Raw genomic sequence first — 24392 nt, forward strand, 5'->3', positions numbered from 1 at the left:
TGACCTTATGGGATTAGGGCCAGTAATCTTCTGATCTGGGTAATCTCCCTTAAGGGATTATTTGCCCACAGAACTGTGGTGACCACCAGCCAGCCACTGCCTGACTCCCTCCGTTGCTGTCCCCTGTGGTCCCCGTGCAGCCACTCCCATCTCCAGCAGCCCAGAGGTGCCACAGCACTTGGAGGGGGTGTCACCATGCACCCTTTGGGGAATTTCTTGCTAAGATGCGTCCTGTGAAGGGCATGAGCCAGCAGGCCAGGTCTCCCCAACCCAACTGGTGCTTTTCCTGTCCCCCAGCCCACGCTCAGTGCCTTGGGCAGGTTGTCAGGGCTCCCTCCCGTGAAAGCACCAATCCAAGACACCAAGGTCCCTCCACCATCAATGGGGAAGCAACAGCATCGCTGTCATCACGCAGCACTGAATGGCATTGCCAGGGAGGCAGCATCAGCTGCATGGGGACAGGGCTACGTTCAGAAAGCCGAGAGCTGCTGCTGAGGGTCAGCACCCACTTGGTGACAGCAGCAGAGCAGGCAGCGGTCCCCAGAGCAGGGAGGAGCTGGGGGGCTGGTGCCAAGGCAGTACCCTCCACCCTGGCCTCAGGGCTCCGAGGTGCCAGTCGATGAGAAGCGCTTCTCCATGACTGTCCGGCACCACATTCCCTGGGTAGGGAAATGGCATGGCCGGAGCCGCAGCAGGCAGGAGCCGGCAGCACCGTGCGAGCTGGAGGTTACAACTCGGGGCTGGCTGGGCACTGCCACGCTGAAGGATGGTCAACATTTTCTGGGCAATTTGAGAATGCAGAACCCCAGGAAAGCGTGTGGCACGTTGTACCAGCAAGCAACAGGTGCAGAACCAGCACCCGTGAGGTGCCTGCACTGGAGGAGCAGCAGGGCCAGTGGCTCTGAGCCGGGAGCCGGGCAGTTTCACAGGGAGGAGCAGCGCTGCTCTGGGGTTTTGTCCAGAGCAGGGACAGGGGACACAAAACCCACATCCCCTGTTAGCCACTGGCCCTGGGGGACCCTGGGGCCCCTCTCCCACCACAGAGCTCACACGGTGAGGGTCTGCCCGTCTCTGCCACCAGCGCTGGGTTTCCCTGCACCTCCCACACTGCTTCTCCATCTCCTCTTGCTCATGGGCTGGCTGGGGTGGGAAGTGGGGGGTAAAAGCCATTCTGAGGTGCAGTATTTCCCCCTGCCCATGGGCAGGATCACTCAGGGCAGAGGATGGATGTGGTACCCTGGCAGAGCCTTGTGGCTGCTCCGAGCATCCCCAGGGCTGGTCTCTGCCCGGCGCAGACTGGGGGGCATCGGGGCTGGCTGAGGGTGACCACCGGGACTGCAGCCGGCTCCCCCCCGGGGACAGCAGCCCCCCTCTGCTGAGCTCGGGACGAGCGACCCAGCTGCATGAAATGGAATCTGAGCCAATCCCGCAGCGCGTTTAGTGCTTTTTATTCTGTTCTGGGGCGGGGAAGGGGACAGAAAGGCGACCTGATGCTGCAGGGAGCCCAGCTGCATGGCAGCAGTGCCCGGCATCGAGGAAGGGCCGAGAGTGGCGCGGTGCTGGGGGGAGCAGGGAGAGGGGGTGGGATACGGCCAGGGATAAATAATTCACGGGAGGGGTGTGGGGGGGGGCTCTCCGGGCTGCGGGAAGCGGGGCTGGCGATGGGGCTGGCTCTGGCTGTGGGGCTGGGGCTGGCTCCCCGCGCCGCCGGGGCTCAGCACCACTCGGCGCAGCCAGCGCCCCGTCCTGCCGCCGGGCGGCGAGTCCCCGCGGGCACGGAGCCCTCCCGGGCCCCGGTGATCGCTGCCCCTCGCGCTGCCGCCCGCCTGCTCCCGCCTGCTCTCGCCTCCCTCCCACGAGCCCGGCCACGCGTGTTTCCAGAGCGGCCTCGCCCCCACTCCCGTGGCTTCCCGATGCCCCGCGCGGGGCCGCGATCCCGGGGGCGGCCGCCAGGGGACGCTGCTTCCACGGGGCCCCTCCCGCCGCGGAACCCGCCTGCGCGGCTGCGGCTGCGCCCGGCCCCGAGCGGCACCGGACCGGCCCCGGCCCCGAGCGGCGGCCAGACTCCGGCCCCGCCATGGCGCGGGACCCGGCCTTCGTGCTGCGCTACCTGGCCGAGGTGGAGGAGCTGGCCGAGGACGTGCTGGCGGCACGGCAGCAGGTACGGCCCGGCCCGGCGTCGCTCGCGGTGGCCCCGGCGGCCCTCTCGCCCCCGGCCGCGGCCACAGCCCCCAGCCCCCAGTCCCGGCCGCAACCCCCAGTCCCGGCCCCGGCCCCCAGTCCCGGCCCCGGCCCCCAGTCCCGGCCCCGGCCCCCAGTCCCGGCCCCGGCCCACAGCCCCGGGCCCCGGCCCACAGCCCCGGGCCCCGGCCCCCAGTCTCGGCCCCGGCCCCACCGACAGCCTCTCTCCCGCTGCAGATCGTGGACCTGGACGTGAAGCGGAACCGGAACCGCGAGGCCTTGCGGGCGCTGCAGAAGGACCCGGAGCCTGACGGTGGGGCTGGGCTCCTCGGTGCCGCCTCAGCCGGCGCTGAGCCGGAGGGATGGCAGTGCCCGGGGAGAAAAGCTGCCGTGACAAAGCCCTTTCCTTTCCCTCCTCTCCCCCAGGCAAGGCCATGGTCTGCTTCGGGAACATGTTCATCGAGCTCCCAAAAGCACAGACCAAGGAGATGCTGCAGAAGGGTAAGGCAGGCTGCCCCGAAGGCTCTGCCGACGTGCGCTCTTAACGATAAGGTTTTACAAAACCAAACAGTATTCTGTCTAGCTTCCAAGTGCCCGAAACCTCTCAATAGCAGCCACAAACTGATTCTGGCCATCACTCAGCTGTCCCAGGCAGTGCCATGGGAAGCAGATTCGGGCATGAAGCAGCCTGGGGCTCAGTCCCATGGGCAGCGGAGGGCAAGGTGGGACCCCAAGGTAGCTGGGGAAGAGCCCTCTCTCACCCCCTGGCCTGGGCTCCTGTGCCTAGTGTCCTGTGGGAGACTCAGACTTCACCCCAGAGCCTGCAGTCCTCCTCACTCCTGTCCCGCTTGTCTCAGACCAGGAACATCTGGATGAGGAGATAAACAATCTCCGGAAAGAGCTGCGTGTGAAGGTCAACCGCCTCTTTGAAGCTCAAGGTAAACACTTGTGTTCTTGTTCCCAGATACTTCTTGGTATCTGGGAGCAGACATTGCATGTCAGGAGGGTCCAGAAACTCCTGAGTTCTGTGTGCTCCTGCAGCTGCTTTCCCACTGGCTTTGCAATGCCTTCCCTGCTCCAGCAGTGTTGTATGGCTCCTGGTGCACAGCTGTCACCCTAAACAGGCTCCACATCACGCCAGGGTGACCCCACAGCCACAGCAGCTTCTGGGACTGTCCCTGCCCTCCCTGCAGCCCCGCTAGAGTTTAATGCGGACTGTTTCACATATTTTGTAGCAAAATCCTGATTTTTCTGTGTGTTCTCTCAGGTAAAGCTGAGCTGAAGGGATTTAACCTGAACCCCATGACAGCTGAGGAAATGAAGCTCATCAATCGCATCCTGGAGGGCTGAGGTGGCCGTGCCATCGCCACAGCGCTTCTTTAGGCTGTTGCTCATGGAGCTCACGCTGCAATAGCTGCAGCCTTTGGGGTTTGCAGGAGGACATCAGTGTGCCCGGGGCCCACCCCGGGTGAGGTCCCTGGCAGGTGCTGGGAAGTGTTTGGCTCCTCAGCTACGACGCTGCAGTTTCCTTGGATCACAAACCCTTTCCTGCTCCTTGCTGCAGCCCGGGTGGCAGAACTGTGCCAAGGCACGGGCTAGGACACAGCACCAGGCAAATAAATGCCCATGGCTGGGGTGGAAGTGGGATTATTAAAATTAGAGCAGCAGGACATTCCTAACTCCGTGTGTGTTTCTTGTTTGTTTTATGCAAGCGCTTCTGGAGTTTGGCTTCAGAGCTGGTTCATTGTCATGTCAGGAACAAGAGTAGGAGGAACTGGGAATCCACAGTGTGCCCAAAGCACAGAAGAGGAGTTCTGTGCGCCTGTGGTATTAAAACAAAGCAAAGCTGTACATCTGAGGCATGTCAGGAATCCCTTTAAAGATGTGTAGGGAGGGACAGGAGGTGGTAGCATCCTTTCAGTCTTGCTGGGAAAACATGTTCTACTGTTAAGTTGAAAGGCAAGACACCACAGAAACAAGGGTTTCAAAACTAGATGAAGGGATAAAATGTATGTGTATTTAAAACAGCCTGAAGAGGGCCGAGGAGGAATACTCACTGAGCCTGTTTTGTAGTAAAAGGACAATTGATTTAACTAGTAATAGTTTCTTCAAAGGTTTTAAAATTTGTCTTCTACACTACCTCCTTCAGTCTGAACTTGCTACCCCAGCACAACTTTGTTAAGACCATAAGAAGTTGGAAAAAAAATTAATAATAATTAGTAATGGACTCCAGTAAGTGTTTGGGTTTTTTTTTCTGTGTACAGGAAAGTGTTTGGGTCCAGCCAAGCCCTTTATTTTTTGAACCTCTGTAAAGATAATTCTGGATAGAATTTGAAAACTTTAAACACAGCAGTCGACCTTCTTTCTCTGGCTTTTGAGGCAGCTCGCCCATTCTGTCAAACCTTGCATGCCTAACACAGAGCTGGGCCTGATTCCTTGCTCTCTTCCCTTCTGCACAGCTGTGTGGAACTTTAAACACAGCACCACCATTTTCCTGGCTCCCTGAATGCCTTCCAGCTAACAGGTCAGAGGTGCCTTCTCCAGGCAGCCCTGTGCTGCCTTGTCCAGTTCCACACAGACTTCAAATTATGCAGAATTCCAAAAAATATCCTGTTTCTGACTCCTTAAGACTGAAGTGTGATTTCTTTAAATCTAAAAAGCCAACTAGCATTGCTTGATCTAAGTTTTAAAATTCTGTAGCTAACACCATGTACTCTGAATGTACCTCTGCAAGAAGCAGGGCCATCCACTTCAGGCTTAAGTTTCAGATACACAGATTAAAAATAACACGGACTTATCACCAGAACTGTCTTGCCTGCGGCTTTTTCAGAAAATTGCATCTCTTCTGGAAGTGAGCAGCAGTACACGGTGCCAAGCCCCTGCGTTAGAGCCGCACTCTTACATAACCTCTGTAGTACAGCCAGTCAACGTCTCTAACGTGATGGTGAGGTTATTTTTACAGTATCGTGGCAACAGGTTTTCTGCTCTGACATGTTTCCATAGTAGTAGCAGTAGAAGGATTAGGTCCCTGCCTTCTCCAAAAGCTTTGTTTTGCTGTGCAAAATGTTTGGCCCCTTTATTTTCTTACACAGTGCAGAACTAAGCTCTGCGAGTGCAGATGGACAGCTGAGAAGCCAGCATCCCTTGTGTCTTGTGTCAGCCATTATGAAATCTCTCACTGCAGTTTCCAAGCTGGGAAACCTTCAGAAGCAAGAAGGCCAATGTCTGGTGCTGAACCAGCAGTAACCAGAGAGAAGTGGGAACTGGTACTGCCTGACAGGAGGAAGAGTGAGCTTCATCCGTGGTCATCTCTCCCATATAGAGCTTGGGATCAGCATTACACTTTGCTGTGCAGAAAGATTCCTGAGAAGCTGTTTCTTCCTGTCATTGTAGCAGCCTGCAATGAAAATGTTAGAAGGGGAGTTACACATCATCGCAATCTCTTCCTGTAGAGGTAAGGGAATGTCCTACTTTCAGGTGAAGCTGCTATCGTGTTTTGTTAATTAGAAGCTAGAGCCAGAGAAGATTGTAGGCACACTGTGCTGCATACTGCAAAACCGAGTAACAATGCATGTCAGCCTCTCAGAAGTAAGCTCCATAATCCAAGTACTACTTCCCAGCAGTAAAATACTCAACTAGCTTCAGAAAAGTGCCCAGTAAACAGTCACCACAGTGACTGCAGAGAGGGTTTTGCAGCAAAGCTGGCATGTGACAAACTTTGCTGTGACTTTAACACTTGAAAAGCAGGACTAGGAACAAAACCGTTGCCATTGCATTCACATGCTTGTTTTCAATGGCACTTCTGCAGCCTGGTCACTTACATCCACTTTTGGAAAGCTTTTGCTGCTTCTGGTCTCTTAATCCTGTAAGGGCTCACACACCCATTCGTGTTCTTTTGATCCTGAGTGAAAGGTGTATGCTGTCCTCTTGCTGATGTGCAGATGGACATGAGGAGGGCACCCTGCCAGCACTGGATGAGCACTCACCTAAATGTGTGTGCCACGATGCTGTCATTCACCAGAGTACCCAGGCCTCCCCTCTGCTGGCAGGTCTGTTGTTCCCTATCAGGTCAAAGCCTCCATTTCCCCCTCCCTGTCAGCCTACAATGTCAAATGTATGTACTGAAGTACCTGAGCAATGACAATTATCTGTCTGCACGCAGGAATAAACTCCCAGACAATCAGCGACAAAGTTGAACAGCTGAAAGCCACGGACATCTTTCTACTATTAATATCTTAGCACAGTTGTAAAGTCAATCACAAAATGCTGCAAGACAAGCTGCTTGGAACAGAGTGCTCCAGAAGCCGTGAGTGTGGGAGGCACAATGCAGAAGGGCCTCTGAAAGAGAGCTCTTGTGCAAGTCCCAGCTCTGATATGGACTCGTTCTTCCTGCAGCCCTGTGCTGCTTTGTTTCCCACTCTGAAGTGGCAGCACACTTGCTTGGTTTGCTCTGTTCCTGGAAATTTATCATTTAATCGCTATAAAGGTTAGAATATTACAATCAGTTGCCAAGAAATACATGGAACCAGACCACCATTCCAAGCGATTTAATAAAACCCCTTAGATGGTAATAAACATCTTTGCCCACCTGCTCTGCCTGTCCACAATATGAAGTATGTCTTTGAGAAGATGACACGAGCTTACGCTCTTTCTTGCTACTGGCAGTGAAGGAAAGTGAATCATTTACCTCTAGAAGCCAGCTGAGGAGGTACAACAACAGTAAATTGGGGAGAAACAGGCAATTTTGCCAATGGTTCATCTAAACGCCTGTCCACAAAATCATTACCCTGCTAGCAGGCAGGAGTAAGTGTGAAGCAATCGGAAATCCAACCCTAAATCTCTCTCCCATGTGCTGAGCCAAAGAACATTCTGAGCTTATTGCAAAGTTTCTATTCCTGTTCTCAATGGTACTACAGAAAAAAATCCCTCCAGCTTCCAGAAAGACATATAAGTGAAAACCAAAGTCTAGCTAAAGCAGTAAATGTTGAGGAGAATTCACGGAATGAGCATTAACCCTTTTTTAGTGGCAGAATGTGGATGTCTCCTGCGAACAGTTTCCTAGCACAACACAGTATTCAAAAAGCTCTCCTACAAGAGCACCGCAGCGCTATCCGTGTGCTGTGATGACATTGAGGACTTCATTCCGATTCATTTGTTTCCTGACCAACTGAAGTTACTCCAGCTCTTTATGTGCAGGCTGCCTAAGCCTGGTGATTTGGTTTGAGGCTATGAACAGAGTAGATTCTGCAAGTTAGAGCTACCCAGGACCACAGCTGAGCTGCATTTATTTGCTTATGTGAAATAAAGTTGTCCCCAGTGGGACCACGTGAAATGTTGGACTGAAGCTGCCAGGACACAGGGATGTAACAGGTATACCAGCTACCATGTCTCGTTAGAGGGAAGAGTTTAAAAAAAAAAAAAAATTAGAGAAGACATTTTGTAGAAGAGCACCATCAAATCCTATCTAAGGGAAACTTCCTTACCTATGGTACTGCTTGCACTTTACATGATTAAGGTTGAAAGAATAATACTCCTATTTGCTTGTCATTTCTGAAGTGCTATTTGCTGTTTCTGTTTTTCTCAACTCCTGTAATGACAAGTCAGTTGCACTTTTGGCTTCCTGCTGTTGCAATACTTCAGTTGCGTATGTGGCAGATAAAATTCTAAGAATTTCAGCTGAATTTTAATGATACATATTTTTACTTAGCCAATAAGAAAATCTGTATTTAAAAATAAATATCTAGAGTCAAATTAGGTTTAAAAGTGGTTTGGTTTTTTTATGTGGGTTGTGTTGTTGGTTATTTTTTTAATATCCTCAACTCCTGTGGAGTATTTTTCTCCGCAATTAGCAGGAGGGACCTCCTTCAGCCGGGGTCTGCCTTTTAGCCAGTGTACCACAGACATGGGTTATGTTTAGTGCTGGCAGCCGACTGGCACTGGCTGGAGGTTTGTCAGTGCTGATGGGGCACTGCTGTAAGACAAAAGATGATAGTAACCCTCCACCTCTGGCAAGTGCTGTGGTACTTGTGATATGCTGATACTTGGAGGGGAACATATTCCAGAAAAAGCCAAATTGGCAGTTTCACAACACAGGGCTAGAGATCCTACAGCACCTACGTGGTGCTGCACCCAGGTAATAAACCTTGATACTCTGAGCAAAACCAGCACTATCCTTCCAGACATCAGCTGCCTTCGTGTAGAACAGTTCAAACCTCTCTACACTTGCCTTTCCCCTCAGTGGGTCACCCTCAGCCAGCTTGCAAGCACCTACCTACGAGATGCAGAAGCATCATGAGATGCCCCTGTCCCAGGGAAAGCAGCTGACCTGATGCTATAACCCCTTGTATGTTTATTAACACTACTACAGTTTCAGATCCTGATGGATCAGGATGTCCTAGCTGTGGAGCTCAAAGCAATGTTTGTCACTATTAATCACCTTCTGCACACTCTGGAGGCTGTGGATGAAAGTGTTATCCATATCCACAAAGAAAAGTTACACCCACCCTGCCCCACGCTTGGCAGCCAAGTTCTGTCCGAGCTGCTCAGTCACCTACATGCAGCCTTGAGACATCCAAACACAATTATATGAAGCCATTCCCAACAGATGACCACACATTTAGTCCACATGATTGTTTTTCAGTCATGACCTTATGGTCTCCACAGCCCAGCAAGAATTCTTAGTAAAAAGCCAGAGACCAGAAGATAGGGGCCACCAACCACAATGCAGTTAAACTCTTCAGGCTGGACTACTGTACAGCTATAGGGGGAAAAGTCCCCAGGTCCCCACCAGAAGATCCCTAAGAGCAATCAACATCTTCTATCAGGGTACTTGCAAAGACTCTCCTTTCCCTACAGACAAGAGAGATTTATAGAAGGCAACAGACCATAAAATCAGTTCAACAGCATCCTCCATTACTCTCAAACATTGACCCTCACCTCGGATTCACGAGGAATCTGACAGCTCATTTAAATTTTTTCCCCCTCCTTCCCTCTCCTTCTCTCAGCTGCCACCTCTTGAGGAAGCTTAATAGTGACGGTTGTGTGCAGCAATATCAACCTTGCTGTACCGCTGAGGTTTTAGAAGCAAAGGGCTAAGCTCTGACACATACATCTCAGAAGAGCGCTAACCAGAAAGTTACTAGGTTTAAAGTCAAAAAGAACAGCCTTATAGATGTGCAGACAGCTGCAAAGTGACATTAAAGCCACTTTCCCAGCCTCTCTCTGAAAGCTGCTATCAATGAAATCACATTGATGGGTAACAGGAGACAAGGCAGCACAGCGAAGTGGCAGCAGCACACGTCCGCAGTGTGGCAGCTGGCAGGATGAGGTCAGCTTTGTCTGCATCTGCCAGGACAGCCCCAACAGCAGGCAGCAGGGGAACAGTCTGCAGACAGTACATAACCCTCACCTTCCCAGGATCATAATCAGGTGCAGTCTTTTGCACTGCCACATGTGTGAGATGAACATCTGGAATAAAGTAGAGATAAGGATCAAAGACAGACAGACACTGAACAAGCAAATATGGAATTCTCTCTCTAAACGTTCCTCTTCTGCCCCAATACTAATTAATTGTCTTCCCTGTCTGTAATCAAAGGCTTCAGCAATCTGAGCTTAAATCCAACACTGCATGATTGCATCTCACTAAAAATTGCAGGAAAAAAAAAATCAGAAGTAATCAAGACGGATATCTAGAAAATGAAAGAGTGACTGCCCTGAGCTAGTACTGTACCCTGTGGCTGGCATGGAGCTCTTCATGTCACCGTGTCTCCAAACCTCTGCGCACTCTCACCCAAGGCAGCTTGCTGTACCCCCAGTCTGGAAAGGCTTTTGATCATTCAGAGCAAGCATGAACTCTGATGAACTTTCATGGACAGAAGTGATGGATTTTTCTGTCTCCTAAGCCATCAAAGTGAGGTGGGATACCTTTTGGGAAGATGTGTTAATCAAATGAAATCTACCAAACTCAATACAGTAGCAAGTGTGACACATAGGAAATCAAATAGTTCTTTCCCATGAATCACCCTGTCTTTACGTTCTGTGAAGCTAAGGAAGAAGAAAGGCTGCCAAAATTCAACCACTAACAATAAAACCAGGAATGACATTTCAACTTCAGTCCAAGCTGATCTGTCAACACTGACATTTCTAGTGATCTGGTGACACCAGTTTTCCAATGAAAAAAGACTGGAGGGAGACAGGGTGACCGTGACAGGACACCCGAATCCTGTAGGTGTTTGCAGGAGTCAGAAGGGACAAGGTTTATCTGATGCATCTAATATCAAGTAGTAGAATTGTACCATCCTTTTCTTACCCTTCTTTATGGCACACACAGACAGGTAAGATACAGTGATCATCTCTGCTATTCAAACTAAATTGTGTATTAGAAAAGCGAGGAGATCCACCTCCAATGGATAACCAGGCCTCCAGTGGGATGTTCTGGGAGCAGAGGAAAGAAACAACTGGATATTAAGGCAAGGAAATACATTTCTGAAATAGTAATGGCAGTTTGCACTTACACATGTCACTCGAACATAAACTCAAGTCAAACATTCAACCACAGAGAAATGTCTGATACAACCCAGTTGCTGATGTTGCTGCCTAATGTTAATGTGCCTAAGGTCAGAAGTTTGTATATAAAACTGTACACAAAGTGTACAAAGTCAGATCCCAGACAAAGTATCTGACCATGTGGGAAAATCCCCCGTAAAAAACTTTGTTGTTGCCCTGGGGAATGGTGAAGGAGTATTGCACGAGACAGGCACGGGAGAACAGAACAAGTCACCAGCAGGAGGAGGATGAAGTAAGAGCAAAAGAACAAAATGTCTGTTGGGTACTCCCCAAAGAGGAGGCAGAGAGTCGTTCTCACCTTCTTCAATCAATGATATCCTTCAGTTTTCAGAACAGGCAAATTCCTTCACCTTGTGACCTGCCAACCTACAGATGGAAGAGCAGAGCTACTGCCCTTAATGTTAGCATTTCCTGTGGTTTCCCAGAATTTCAGTGTAGAAGCCTTGCATAACCTGATTCATCATCTCTTTGTATGCAAGCACGTTTATTTAAGGCTATGGGGGCAGGGGGTTCCAACAACAGCTCTCTAGTGAAAAAAAACTCAGATTTGTAACTGTTAGGAGGATTTCTGGAGGAAAGGGCAGAGCAGGCAGGCAGCCCATGGGGAAGTTCCACAGTACCGAATAAACAAACTCTGTCACATGCTTGCAGAAATATAAGTAACACAACATATGTTGCTGGGGATTTTGTTGAGTCACATTTTAAATTTGTATACATTACAGAACTTAATTAAACAGGGAAGTCGTGAAAGATGTCATAGAACCATAGCAAGCAAGAGCAGAAAAATCCTGAAGACAGCCTAGGCTGCATGATGTATGAAAAGGGGGTGACAACTGGCCCAGATAAGCCACCCAAGAAGCAAGGCTCCCCAGGGCACCTTCCAAAGGAGGCCCAGACTCCTGCAGCCCCACGATATGGCACTGTGCACGTCCTGACCTACTACTGCATCTGAGTGTGGGAGTAGGCAACCTGAGACATCACAAACCAGGGCTGCTCAAGAGCACAGACCAACAGAAGGAGTAACATGGAGTTTATTTTTACTTGTCTGTGAGTTTTGAGGTCAGCCACAAACTATTTCATTTAAGTTGTTGGTATAATTTCAGTAATCACAGTTTTTCATATACCCTTGTTTACTGTGTTCTGGTTATTTACCATGTTAATTGAGGTTGTGGGCATAAAATCAGCTTAATATAAGGTTTTTTGTTGCCAATTAACACATCCCCATTTGTAGAGTTAGATAATCACTAGCTGCTATCCTCCTGGCTGTAATTCACGTTAGTTTGCATAATTACCTCTCATTCACTTCTCACAAGTGTGCCCTTACCGACAGGCCTGACTTGCAGGGTAAGGCGAATCCTCCTGTCCCAGCCTCCTCGCGAGACCTGCTGCGCAAAGCAAAGTGACTGCTCGCTTGCAGGTCTCACAGATGGGTGTATTTTTAATTAGGCACCACAGCACGATACTCATGATGTTAAATGGCTTGAATCATCTGGCAGAAGCAAGGCATTTTTCAGCATCACGTTGTATTGTTGTGATTTCTAAAGGAAACACAATATTTCCTTGGTCCCCAGGACACTGGCTGAAGTGGAAGCTGCTGTGTTCAGCACAGCCTCAGGTTTGGGGCGGGGTGGGGGGGGCGAGGCGGGGAGGGGCAGAAATGTGATTCAGAGCGTGAGGCTACCCTTCAGGTCTCTAACCACAGGGCAGGGAAAAGCTAATGCCAAACAAATCCGCCTCAACTTGCATTCCAGGCTGCTTGTGGTGTCTCCGGTAATCTCTTCACATTCTCAGGATGGAAGTCCATCCATTCAGTAAATTGGCTGGACTTACACCAGCTGACATCTAACCTGGTGGGATTTCCCTAAAACCAAACAGATGTTTTCATAGCTCCATCTTTAGGGGCTGCCCCAGAATGCTGCTTCACCTGAAGCCCAATTAGACAGCTGCCCTGCACACACATCCACCTTCTTGCACACCTGCACCAAACTGAAAGACTGTAGAGCATGAACTCAGCCATAACCCCACAGTAAGAACCCCAGGGAGCACAATCTGTTCCTCCATACAAGAACTCTGCACTTTATACCTTCACTACTGAGTTAACTTTGGCTCTAAAAATAAACTGAGCTGTCTTTTAATTGCTGAAATGAATTGTTACACAAGAAGTGTTTTGGTAGTACGTGTTGATCAGGAAACTGGCCAGGAGCACTGCTGCTCCTAGCCACCTTGCTCTGCCCAATTCTTCCTGTGGATTTCCTGCATATTTTCTTCCCCCTCTGCAGAACGAAAGCATCCATTCATCTCTGTCTCACTTTCCTTGGGAGAGCACGTACTTACGGGTTTCATAATGCAAGCGATGCCAGGATTCTTGCTAAACTCTTCCACAAACAAATGGTACTCTGAAGGCATTTTGAAGGTCTTTGGAATAAAGGCATATTTTGTTGTCTCAAGCTTTCCTGCTTCACTTTCTAACTGCTTCCGAAATGTCTTCAGACTCTTCACTAACCAGTTCCTCTGACTCAGCTGGGTAGAAAGAGAAATACAAGGTTCAGCACAACAAATTCTCCCACAGTCTGACTCACTTTAATTGCCCCTAAGAAGTTTCTGGGGATCAACTACACTACATACTCTGAGGAGAAAAAAGACAAAAAAATACAGATACCATTGAGAACTGCTTTTTCACCGTGGAGGAGAAGGCTAGATTTCAATTTTCTCTGCATGAACACAGGGAGCTAGAACAGACAATCCGCATTCTACCATTTCTTCTGTAGTCAGCACCCTCCTCACCAGGACAGGCAGCACTGATCAGCGCTGCCCACACTGATTCTGCAGGCAGCGTACAGCCCAGCATTACAAACCACCCTCAGCCTCTGTTCGTGCCACAGCTGATGGGCATGAAGGCTCAGGGCGGGAATGCACCCCACTCAGCCACCGTGCTGCAGTGGAAATAATGCCCTGGAGAGGACAGGGCAGGAAGAGTTTTACCTGTTGCAACTAAACCTGCCCACACATACAAACAAGACTCCCCAAAACACAGCCATGTCAGAGGCCCTCTCGCAATGCACCACCCTCAGGTGGTTTTAAGGCAAAAACTCCTTTAGCTGGGCAGACAGAATACAGCGCATGGCCAAGGCACGGCACAGCACCCAGCACACGCAGCCACAGGCGGGGCACTGGTGCAGGAGGCCCTGCGGGTGCTGTGCTCGCCCTCACCTGCACAGGGAGCACCTGGGGGTTAACATGCTGCCTCGGGGGTGTGACACAGCATGTGCACCCACCGGATGCCCCACTCTGGGCTGTTGCAACCTGCCAACCTTTCACTGCAGCTGCCGCCTCCACGCTGCCCTGCTGGTGGCCTGGGCCTCAACCTGGGCCTCAACCTGAACATTAACCTGCACCTGGGCCTGGGCTTTGGGGCCACCAGGCCGCGCCCGTCCCCATGGCAACCGCACTGCTGTCCAGCAGGGGGCGCTCGGCGCACTGGAACACCGCCCCTGCCCACCCACCCACCCCAGCTCACCACCCCTCCCTGCCCACCTCCACCCCGCCCCTGCGGTCTGACCCCCCCGACCTGCCCCCCTGGGCTCCAGCCCTGTCACCTCAGCAACCCCCCGCCTTTGTGCCCATGGGAGTTCCAGCCTCCCCCCCCCCCCCGCCCCATGTGCTCCCATCCCCTCTCGGTGCCCCCAAGTCCCCCACCTCATGTCCCCCCACCCTGCACGGGGGGCCGTGGCGTGGCACCCCACAAGGGTAGGGTTTGGGAGCTGTCCCCTACCCCTGTGACACCCGGGAGCCACCTCCCCCCACGCTGGGCAGGTGGGGGCCATGCAGCAGGCAGGGGGCTGCAGTCCCTGCAGGCAGCCTGGGAGCCCTTCCTGGGTGAGGTGGGGGGCTCAGGTGGTCCCTGACCCTGCTGCTGGGCAGGGACGGGGTCCAGCACTTCCCTGCTCCCGTGAGCCCCCCAGCGAGGTATGCACGGCTGCTGGGGCGGGGGGCGGGCCGGGGCAGCGAATGGGTCTAAAACCTCCTAAAATCCAGCCCAGGATATCGCTTGGGGCAGGGAGGGGGGGGGGAGCAGGGGGTAACAGGCAGCGGGTGCACCCTCACAGACCCCCGTGATGGTACCTGCTGGCACTGCCCGATCCAGCTGCCCTGCAGCCCCTCGAGAGCCCCCACAACCCCCCCGGGCAGGGCAGACATCACCTGCCTGCAGGTGGGCACCGCTGCCTGCCCACAGCAGCCCAGGGCCATGGGCTGGGGTCTCGCACACCCTGCGGTGGGCACAGCCAGTGGTGGGCATGGCACAGGCAGCACAGGCAGGGGTGGGCACCGTGCACGCAGGGGTGGGCACGGCACAGGCAGGGGTGGGCACCATGCACGCAGGGGTGGGCATGGCACAGGCAGCACAGGCAGGGGTGGGCATATTGCAGGCAGGGGTGGGCATGGCACAGGCAGGGGTGGGCACGGTGCACACAGGGGTGGGCACGGCACAGGCAGCACAGGCAGGGGTGGGCACCATGCATGCAGAGGTGGGCACAGTGCAGGCAGGGGTGGGCACGGCACAGGCAGCACAGGCAGGGGTGGGCATAGTGCAGGCAGGGGTGGGCACAGCACAGGCAGGGGTGGGCACCGTGCAGGCAGCGGTGGGCACGGTGCAGGCAGCAGTGGGCATGCCGCCAGGAGCTTCACCGCGTGGCCGCACAGACCTTCCTTGATGGAGCAGGACAAAGGTTTTGTTCTTCTCCCAACACTGCGGCCTTGTGCAGCGGCGACAGGCAGCAGCCAGCGCGGCCCCCATGCTCCCACGCCACGGCGCAGAGGGGGAGTTTCTCCTCCTTTGTCTGCTCCCGGCGAGAGCAGCAGCCAGTGCGCGGCAGTGCCGGAGCACCCAGGGAAAGGCCTTGGCAGGAGCCGCAGAGGACGGCGGCCGAGCTTCCCTCTGCTCCGGCACAGCTGCCACCAGCTCGGCCTTGCTGCGCTGGGAGCAAGCCCACCCGCCACGGGCAGCGATCCCGCGGGGGCCACGCTCTTCATGACGGAAACCCGAGCGGGGAGCGTCCAGAGCGGGGACTGCAGCTGCGCCTGGGGACGGGGAGGACGGCAGCATTGGGGACAAGGACACCTGGCCCCCGTCTCCCCTGCAGCACTCGCTGCCGGCCATGGGAAACGGCATGAGCCAGGTAATGGGGCGCTGAGGCGGCTGCTCTGCAGGGCCAGCCATGCCAGGGCGGCATGTCCCGGTGCCGGAGGCGGGGGACACTTGCTTGGTGGCTCGCTCTGCCGTGCCAAGCGGCATTTCACCTGCCGGCACTGGGTCGGGCCCCAGGCTCGGCGGTCGGGCAGTGTGTTTACCTGCCTGCAGAGCACAATCGGAGGAAAAGCAGGCAGGGACGTGGCACCAGGCGGCAGCCAGGGCTCATCCCAACAGCCACCCGGGGGGTGCGAAGGCAGGGGTGACAGAGAGCCCCTCCGAGGGAGGAGGGAACCTTTCCCAACGCCTATAAACCCAAGGCACCAGCTCCCAAGCGCATGCTGGGAGCCCTGTGTGACCCCGAGCCCAGTGGTCCCGCATCCCCTGCTCAGCAGGGCCGGGCTGTGCATGGGGCTCAGCATCCCTGGGCAGAGGGGACCGGCTCTACTTCGGGTTGTTTGAGCTTCTCCCTGTCACAGCTGAACGGATGAATCTCCCTGCAAGAATCTCCAGGTCCTAAGCCTTAAATATTCCCCCCCCCCCCGCCATAACCACGCATTATCTGGGGGAGCACCTGGTGCCACAGATGGGTCTGCACTGCCCTGTTTTCTCCAGCAAGATGTGGGTCAGAAGGGTGCTGGGGACGGGAACATGCCATTATTCATGGCTCAGTGTCCTGCCCTTGGGAGCTGCCCTTGCTAACTGGCATTCTCCTGCCCACTCCTCTCAGTGCTGCAGCTGCAAGTTAAAGGCGCCTTGTCAATGGAAAGTTGATCTTAGGAAATCTTAGGAATTATTAAAAAAAAAAACAACACCTTTTAAGCTGTTCAACCAAGAGAAACGTTTCCAAATGTGGGCAGTGAGGTGTGAGCCCAGCTGTACAGGTGGAAATTACCTCTGCCTGCCCAGGTCCTGGGCACCAAAAATCACAGCAGGGAGAAGCTGGCTGGACACGGGTGTGAACAGCCTGGAGAGCCTGGGAAAATATAGAATAGCTCTGGGTGAGAAGGGATGCAAGTTATACTGCTTCTGCATCTTTCTGCAGTGCTATTAACAGAGGCATTGTCAAGTGATTATATCATGAGAAGTGGAATTTTACAAGGAAAATAAAAGGAAGATACAGTGTCCAAAGCAATCTGTTCCTGGGCTGTTAGAAACGGGTTCCCTGCAGCACAGAGCAAGGGCAGCAGCAGAGCTTGGTGAAGGGGGTGGCGACAACGACTGCATCTCTCCCAGGCTTCTCGATGCCTGTTGCTTCCCTATCCCTTGGGCAGCAGGACTTCTGCAGGTCGTGGGTATAGTGCAAGGCTGTACAGAGGTGTTGCAGCTTGCTGAGCTCAGATAATAAGCCCTGACAAATGATTTATTAATAATAAGCAAGAGGAGCAATAAAAAAGCCATGGCCAACTCCCAGCGCCCATGAGGGTGCAGCGCTGGGCAGTTGCACAAGTTGGGGTGCCAGGGCTACATTCAGCCCTGTGTGCTGGGTGCCAGAGCAGCAGCAGCCCCAGGAGCGCTGAGGACCAGCTGCACCACCACTCCTGCCCTGGGGCTGGTGGTGGTCACGTTAATGGCAGAACTTTGGCCTTTCCAGCCAAAGATCACTGCTTACCACAGGGGGTCCTGGCATGGTGGGTACCACGGCATAAGGTTCCTGCTCACGCTGCTGCTTTCCCTTGTGTCTTGCAGATTCTTCCCGGCCTCTACCTTGGCAACTTCATCGGTAAGCGGAATCCTGCCACCACAGAGATGTCCTCCAGCTGGGGAGCTGGGCTTGCTTGCGTTCGTGCTTCCCTGCCTGCAGACGCTGCCTGCCACCCTGCCAGCGCCCACCACGTGCTCTGCTCTGCCGCTTGGCTGGTGTTGGCAGCAGCGAGAGTGGAGGCACCGGGGGAAGCGCAAAGCAGAAACCCTCTGCCTTTGCTTTGGTTTCCTTATTTAATGGCTGCCCTGAGCTCTCTCAGGATGCACGGGGGGAGGAGCTGAGGGGGCCATGTCCTCACCGTGAAGAGGTCCTAGCAGTGCCAGCGAGATCCCTACTTGACACCCTGGCATCCCAGCATGACACTGCTGGCCAGGACCAGGAAGCCATTGCAGCTGTCCTCCTTCACCTGCACAAGGCAGTGAGCTGGGCACGCTGGGAGGGGACGGGAGCATGTGGGGCAGCACAGGGCAAGCCAGGATTTGCTTTAAACCCCTCCAAGTCCTGTGGGCTTTTACCTGCCACAGTGGGCTGTGCCATGGGCTCGAGCTGGCATGGATCCTGTGCCAGGAGCAGAGGAGCTGGTAGTGCCACACCAGCACAAGGGAGGAGGACTGGGGCAGCTTAAGGTGATGCAGCCCAGTTCCACTGCTTTAGGAGATGCAGGAGGGGGCTGCCCATCCTCAGGAGGGAATTCCTCCCAGAGGCAGAGTCACTCCTCATACCAATTCACTATTTTAAGGGGTTTTCATTATCGGGGCACAATTCATGACCAAGTACTGGCACCTGCCATGACAAACCAGCATTTATTAGTGCTCCTGCCTCCTTAATGGCTCTTTTGGCAACTTGTTTCCAAAGAAGCAGAGAAGGTTTAAAATCACACGTGTGAATTGCTATGAAAATGTTATTAGAGCCTGAGTGGCAGCCCTGGCTGAGGTAGCCCTGTGCTCCCTGCATCCCATGGAGCACCTTAGCGGGGACTGGGGTGCTATGACTTGCTGGGAGCAGAGGTGCAAGGACACCCAGCTCCCAGGTTCACCGCAAGGGTTCCTGCGAGTTACCACTGATGTGGGGTCTTGGCCTGATGCCACCCCAGCATCGCTTTACCAAGCAATCCAGGGTGACAACAGAGATTTCAGGCCTGCTACGTTAATCTCTGACTGCTCACAGAGATGTTTTCTCCAACGGAAAGCTTTTCCAGCTGCTGTAAGCCTTGACACGAGTGTCACTAATTGTCACCTCTCTGCCTGCCCAAGGTGGGTGGAAAGGTGGCGGGTGCTGTGCAAGTCCCCACAAGGGTCCCTCCCCACAGGCACAGCGCACAGCTCGCCTGCAGAGCGTCTCTCTTGAGATTCTCCCCTATTAAAATTCACATCATGCCATTAGCACATCATGGTCTAGATTCCTGAGCCAAGGTTTTACACCACGTTGAAGTTTAGAAACCCAAAGGGATGAGATGGGAAAATGTTACTTCTCCTCTCCAGCAGCTTGTGCAGCATCCTCTGGTCATGGCATGAAAGGGAGATGGCTACGAAGCTGCTCAGCCAGCAAGACGAGCACGCTCTCCTCCCAGCATAACAACCATGGTGCTGGACCAGTGATCAGGATCACAGCCAGGGATGCTGAAGCATTAGTGAGGAGCAGGTCACAGCTAAGGATACACGGGTTTTGTGCATGCAACCACAGAGACAATACACACAGAGTGCTCTAAGTCACTGTTCAAGTGTTTTCTGCAGATTCCTCAGGTGCTAAAGAGGCGCAGAGGCAGCGTGAGCCAAACTCAAGACTGATACAAATCACTGCAAGCTCTACTTTCATAGTTCACAAGATGAAGCAGATCCTTCAGGCTGCAGCAAGTCCCATTGCTACATGCGTGTTTGCACAAGGGAGGTGCAGGCAGAGCACACGTCTCCTCCCCAAAGTGGGGATGGGTAACAGACAGGCGTGAAGCTGCCTGCTTACATAGGAGGGAGGTTTTCCATGCAGGTATGAATGCTTACCCCAGCATGAGCAGCAAGATCAAGTGCTTTCACAGGGAGGAAGTCTCTGGTTTGATGTCCTGGGACTCACATTCCAGATTTCCAGGGTGCCTTTGCCCATGTCTGTGCCGCTGCATGCAGCATGTGCAAAGCAGCTGTTCCTCTGGAGCACGGCTTTGCACGTCTGCAGAAGCACAGAAGATGCGCTTGTGGGAAGAGAAGGATAAGAAACAAGAATATACTAATATCTAGTTTTATCCTTTAGATGCCAAGGACCTGGAGCAGCTAAGCCGGAACAAGATCACCCACATTGTTTCGATCCATGAATCTCCCCAGCCCTTGCTGCAGGTAGGTCCCATGCCCAATGCCACTGTGTAGATCTCTGCAGCTCCTTCCGCGCTGCAGCATCTTCCTTCCCCCTCTGAGCATCCCATGGCACGTACACCACTCCCCGCTGCCTGGTCAGTGGTCCCAGAGGAGCTGGGCAGCCCCCCCAGCATGGGAAACTGGCTGTCTTGTGACTATAACCTGGCCTTGAATGCTAACGGGAAACAATTTCCAGCTCTCCAGCCTCATCCTGTTTCTGACCCCCTCCCATGAGCTGCCTGTCCCCCACAGCCCCCCCTCCACCAAGGGAGAGAGCAGCCTCATCCCCATGCAGGGGGATGCTGTGCTGGGCAAGCAAAGCCCACAGGCAGCACTGGGGCGAGGAGCAAAGGCACCGCTAGACCAGCTGCAAGCATGTGTGACACCCCGACCACAGCACCCAAATTTATCCTCTTCCTTTTGTGTCTTCCAGGACATTACCTACCTCCGCATCCCCCTGCCCGACACCCCTGAGGCCAACATGTGAGTACCCCCGGGAGGCTGGGGCTGGCTCAGGGCATGCAGGAGGGCTGGGCTTTGCAGGGCTATCAGGGGAGGGCTCACGGCATCCCAAACTCTTGGGGTGGTGCCTCCAGCTCCTCAAGCACAGTGATCCGCAGGCTGGAAGCATGATGCCCCGGTGTGGGGGCCACCTCTGGACCCTGACAGCATCCCAGCTCAGTAACCACTGGACAGTGGGTCCCAGCCCTGGTGCGAGGCAGGGGCAGCCCCTCTGCAGCACCCCCAGGAGGTGCCTGGAGAGGGGAGAGTGGGTAGAGGGTGTGGAGCCGACCAAGGGCGCTGGCATGGCTGGAGGCGTGAGCAGCCAAGCTCCTACTGCCCCAGCACAAGTCACAGGAGTCCCAGGGCAACCCCGCACATCCCCAGCACAGCTGCACAGCGGCACCCACTCCTGTCCCCAGCACAGCATGACCTGGCCTTGCACCTTCCCTTAGGAAACAACAGCACTGAGCTGCTCAGGTGTCAGCAGCTGCTGGCAGTGCCCATAAAGCAACAGGCAGTTTACATGAGTGCTTCATCCTCAAACGCACAGCGCTGCTCTGCCTGCAGCCTAAAAATCCTGTTCCATCCCTGAAGTCCTTGTTCTGTCTGGTTTATTTTTCTTGCTAGCAAGAGGCACTTCAAGGAATGCATCAGTTTTATCCACCAGTGTCGCCTGCACGGAGGGAACTGCCTCGTTCACTGGTAACACTTCTGTTCCCATGCCTGATGCTATGGCCCCCCAGCACAGCAGAGGAAAGATCCAGCCCCTGGCCCCATGCTTTGGCTGCAGACCCCTGATCAAAGCCGGCCTGTGCCAGAGGGCTCCATGCCCATGGATCCACCCAGGATCCACCCTCGGCTGTGGGTTGTGACTCAAACCCAGCGGGATCCAGACAGCCCTGGAGACGGGGCAGCTTTTTGCTGCAGCTGAGTGAGTGGGAAGAGTGGGGTTTGGGGCAGGCAGCCAGGCAGCAACCGCTGCTCTCACTTCCCCGGGGAGGAGTGGGTATTTATAGGCACTGATGGAGAGGACCTTGGAAGTGCTCAGGCCTCCCGGAGAGCAAGTTCTCAGAGAAGAGGAACCAAAATAGCTGAAGCACAGGGGTGGAGGAAGGGGTGAGCATGGGGTCTGGGTGCACTGCCAACAGCAGCTCTTCTGCCCTTTCCCCTGCCAGCCTTGCTGGCATCTCTCGCAGCACCACCGTGGTTGTTGCCTACGTCATGGCTGTCACAGAGCTGAGCTGCCAGGAGGTGCTGGAGGCCATCCGAACCGTCCGGCCCGTCGCCAACCCCAACCCCGGCTTCAGGCAGCAGCTGGCTGAGTTCAGCGGTGGTGCAGCCCGCAAGGTGGGACCAGCCTCTGCCACCCATGCTCTGCTCCACAGCTCAGCCTGCCCACGGGGGCCAGAGCAAGGATGAGTCCCCAGGGGATCCGGTTGCTTCCCTGCTCCCCTTGCTGGCGGGCTTGGACCTGCCCTTGGAAACAGACACCTTAGTTTGCTTCTCCCTCCTTCCCCAGGTCCGCAGGCACCTGAAGCAGAGGTATGGGACATCCCCTTTCAACGACGAGGAAGAAATAAAGGCCTTGCTGCCAGTGGGGAGAGGAGGACCATCCAGGACAGAGGGAGCTCTGCAAGGACTGGTCCCAAGAGCCAGAGACATCAGGAGCACAACTCCCTTCCTGCTGCGGGTGAAGAGGACGTTCTCCTGCATCCCAGCTTGTCTGAAGTGACCCCAGCCAAGGGAGAGCACAAGAATCACCCAACAGCCTGGGAGAGACGAAGGAGCCACAGCACAGCGGGCCGGGGCATCACTGTGCAGGGGAGCCACGCCAAGCCCAGCTCCTTCTTCTCTTCTGGGGTGTCAGTGTGCCATCCTCTGTCCTGGCTTTCAGCTGTCGGGGAGGGATTCATGTGCACCACCGGGCTTTGCAGCGCTCGGTGGGCTCAGCCTTTTCACATCCAGCATATTGGGGATGCCTGGTGAAAGGCGCAGGTTTGTGCCCCAAGGTCACTGTGGGCTCCTGCTTGGGGCAGAGTGACAGAAGGGGGTCTTTCCTGCCATGGATCCAGCACCCAGGTGATGCCAGCAGCAGCTTTAGCACTTAGGTACCTGCTGCACGGGCCTCAGGGTGCACAGGGTGCAGGATAGCTGGCACTCCCCTCAGAGCGGTTTTCCCACCAGCAGCACAAGCTCCCAGAGCCGAGGTGGCTGCGGAGCAGGGATGCGCGGGTGCATCAGCAGGTAATGCCACTGCACCAGCCCCCAGGCAAGGGTCCAGCTCCAGTCCAGCCAAGCACTAGCCCTGAGCGAACACTGTAGCTTTAGGAGTCCATTGCACCCCATTCCTACCCATCCCAGGGCACAATATGTAAAAGGTGGGAACAAAGTGTTTAACTTGGCCAGACCTCACTAAAGCAGAGCCTTAAGCCATTTTGCTTAAAGACTTTCTATGTCCCTCCAGTAATAAACACCTATTCTCCATGGCCTGCCTGGGGCATGGTCTGACTCCCCTGTGATGACCTAATCGGAAGGAGGATGCTGAGGAGGAAGATCCTGGCATGGGGCGGGTCTGGAGGCTGCTTCTAGCCACTCTCTGCAGCCCAGGGAAGATTGGGGAAGGAGTGGAAGATGCTGGGGATGCCCAGCTGGGTCATCAGCATCTCTGCTGGGAGCCAGAGTGTGTTTCTGGGGTCCCCCTCATCCCTGCCACCCCTCTCCCATGGGACAGGGTGTCCCCCAGGAGCCAGACAGGGACAGGGGCAGGGACAGGGACAAGTGCCTACATGTGGGAGGTTTCCAGTGTGTGGTGTGGTGGGGTGCCAGGCAAGGGGTCCCAGAGTGAAGGAACTTCCCAGGAAAGCAGGGATTGCCTCTGCACTGGCTGCTTCCAGGAGACATCAGTGTGTGACAAGGCATGCCCACCAGTAATTAATAACTGTTCATTTATCCCTGCATGGCAGCTGTGGCGGAAGGTGAACATCCTGCTGGGCATCATGAGGGTCCCTTTATGCCCACCGTGCCAGTGCTTAGGCAGTGTGAGTCCCCCTGCGCCGTGAGGGGTGCACAGAGCAGCAGGGGCAGGAGGGACAGGTGGCTGAGATGGCGTTATACACACACACACCCCCAGGCTGCTGCACCATGCCAGGCTCGAGTTTTGGTGCCCCAAGCCTCCCCTTTGGTTTAGGCGAGGGCAATTTTGGAGAGTGCTGCTGCCGCTCCTGTGAGCCTGTGGTTTCCTGTGCAAGCAGCCCCTTGGCAGGACCCTCACAGCCGCTCCTGCTCCACCACCACAGAGTGCAGGGCCATGGTTCCTCCTGCCAGCACCTGCCTGCTGGGCCATGGTTCCTCCTGCCAGCACCTGCCTGCTGGGCTGGGGGCTGCCTTGGGGTGTCCCAAGCAGGCTGGGAGCCCAACTCCTGCCTCGCTGGATAGATGCTGAGCCCACAGAGGAGCCAGGGGTGCATTGTCGTCCGCTGCTCCTGCACTCTCCGCTGTGGGGTCACCCTCTCAGCCCAGCTCCTGCCATGCTGCTCTTCCCACTCCCTCATGCCCAGGCCAGGGCTCTCTGGCACCCTTTAGCCCTCCCAGAACCCAGAAGGGTGGTGGCCCCATGCCCCAGGACCATGCGCCCAGGATGGATGGTGTGCCCCATGCACAGCTGCACCCTCCTGTCAGCCCCACACCAGACGTGCTGTGCCGAGGCACTTGCATGCAGGGTTTCCCTGCTCATGCTGTAAACCCCACGGCAAGGCCAGACACTGAGCAATGGCACCTTCAGCCCAGCTCCACAGCACAAGAATATTTATTTATTTTGGCAGATCTGGTTTGCACAACTGGAAAAACCCAGGCAAGGGCAAGGTTAGCTGTGAGTTAATGTTTGACTCCTTTTGAAGCTCATTTCAGC

General features: G+C 54.6%; 3 protein-coding genes across 3 annotated transcripts; 2 read left to right on the plus strand and 1 right to left on the minus strand.

Annotated features, from left to right (window-relative positions):
* The first annotated feature begins 2009 nt into the window (after nucleotides 1–2009).
* Nucleotides 2010–3860, plus strand: PDRG1 (p53 and DNA damage regulated 1). The gene is made up of 5 exons (XM_040609064.1): nucleotides 2010–2161; nucleotides 2419–2494; nucleotides 2608–2682; nucleotides 3039–3119; nucleotides 3449–3860. The coding sequence occupies exons 1-5, from the start codon at nucleotides 2078–2080 to the stop codon at nucleotides 3529–3531; spliced, it is 399 nt and encodes a 132-aa protein (XP_040464998.1). The 5' UTR covers nucleotides 2010–2077; the 3' UTR covers nucleotides 3532–3860.
* Nucleotides 3861–4460: 600 nt separating this feature from the next.
* TTLL9 (tubulin tyrosine ligase like 9) lies at nucleotides 4461–15904 on the minus strand. The gene is made up of 6 exons (XM_040608897.1): nucleotides 15891–15904; nucleotides 15450–15771; nucleotides 13081–13266; nucleotides 10490–10614; nucleotides 9590–9648; nucleotides 4461–5578 (listed from the first exon to the last, which is right to left on the minus strand). The coding sequence occupies exons 1-5, from the start codon at nucleotides 15902–15904 to the stop codon at nucleotides 9606–9608; spliced, it is 690 nt and encodes a 229-aa protein (XP_040464831.1). The 3' UTR covers nucleotides 4461–5578; nucleotides 9590–9605.
* On the plus strand, nucleotides 15576–22971 carry DUSP15 (dual specificity phosphatase 15). Its single transcript, XM_040609063.1, has 7 exons — nucleotides 15576–15923; nucleotides 17624–17657; nucleotides 19881–19963; nucleotides 20415–20464; nucleotides 21113–21187; nucleotides 21661–21832; nucleotides 22005–22971. Exons 1-7 carry the CDS (start codon nucleotides 15903–15905, stop codon nucleotides 22215–22217), a joined length of 648 nt encoding a protein of 215 aa, XP_040464997.1. The 5' UTR covers nucleotides 15576–15902; the 3' UTR covers nucleotides 22218–22971.
* The last annotated feature ends 1421 nt before the right edge of the window (nucleotides 22972–24392 follow it).

This window comes from Falco naumanni, chromosome 10 (genome assembly GCF_017639655.2).
Source record: "Falco naumanni isolate bFalNau1 chromosome 10, bFalNau1.pat, whole genome shotgun sequence".
NCBI classification, from domain to species: Eukaryota; Metazoa; Chordata; class Aves; order Falconiformes; family Falconidae; genus Falco; species Falco naumanni.

Coding starts and splice junctions, on each gene's coding strand:
- TTLL9 (XM_040608897.1), bottom strand. Junction 13,267..15,449: donor GTCCTGCTCCATCAAGGAAG/GTCTGTGCGGCC, acceptor CTTTCTACCCAG/CTGAGTCAGAGGAACTGGTT. Junction 9,649..10,489: donor TGTGTGTGCCATAAAGAAGG/GTAAGAAAAGGA, acceptor ACTTTATTCCAG/ATGTTCATCTCACACATGTG.
- DUSP15 (XM_040609063.1), top strand. CDS start 15,903: ATGGGAAACGGCATGAGCCAG. Junction 15,924..17,623: donor TGGGAAACGGCATGAGCCAG/GTAATGGGGCGC, acceptor TGTGTCTTGCAG/ATTCTTCCCGGCCTCTACCT. Junction 17,658..19,880: donor CTACCTTGGCAACTTCATCG/GTAAGCGGAATC, acceptor TTTATCCTTTAG/ATGCCAAGGACCTGGAGCAG.
- PDRG1 (XM_040609064.1), top strand. CDS start 2,078: ATGGCGCGGGACCCGGCCTTCGTGCTGCGCTACCTGGCCGAGGTGGAG. Junction 2,162..2,418: donor TGCTGGCGGCACGGCAGCAG/GTACGGCCCGGC, acceptor CTCCCGCTGCAG/ATCGTGGACCTGGACGTGAA. Junction 2,495..2,607: donor GAAGGACCCGGAGCCTGACG/GTGGGGCTGGGC, acceptor CCTCTCCCCCAG/GCAAGGCCATGGTCTGCTTC.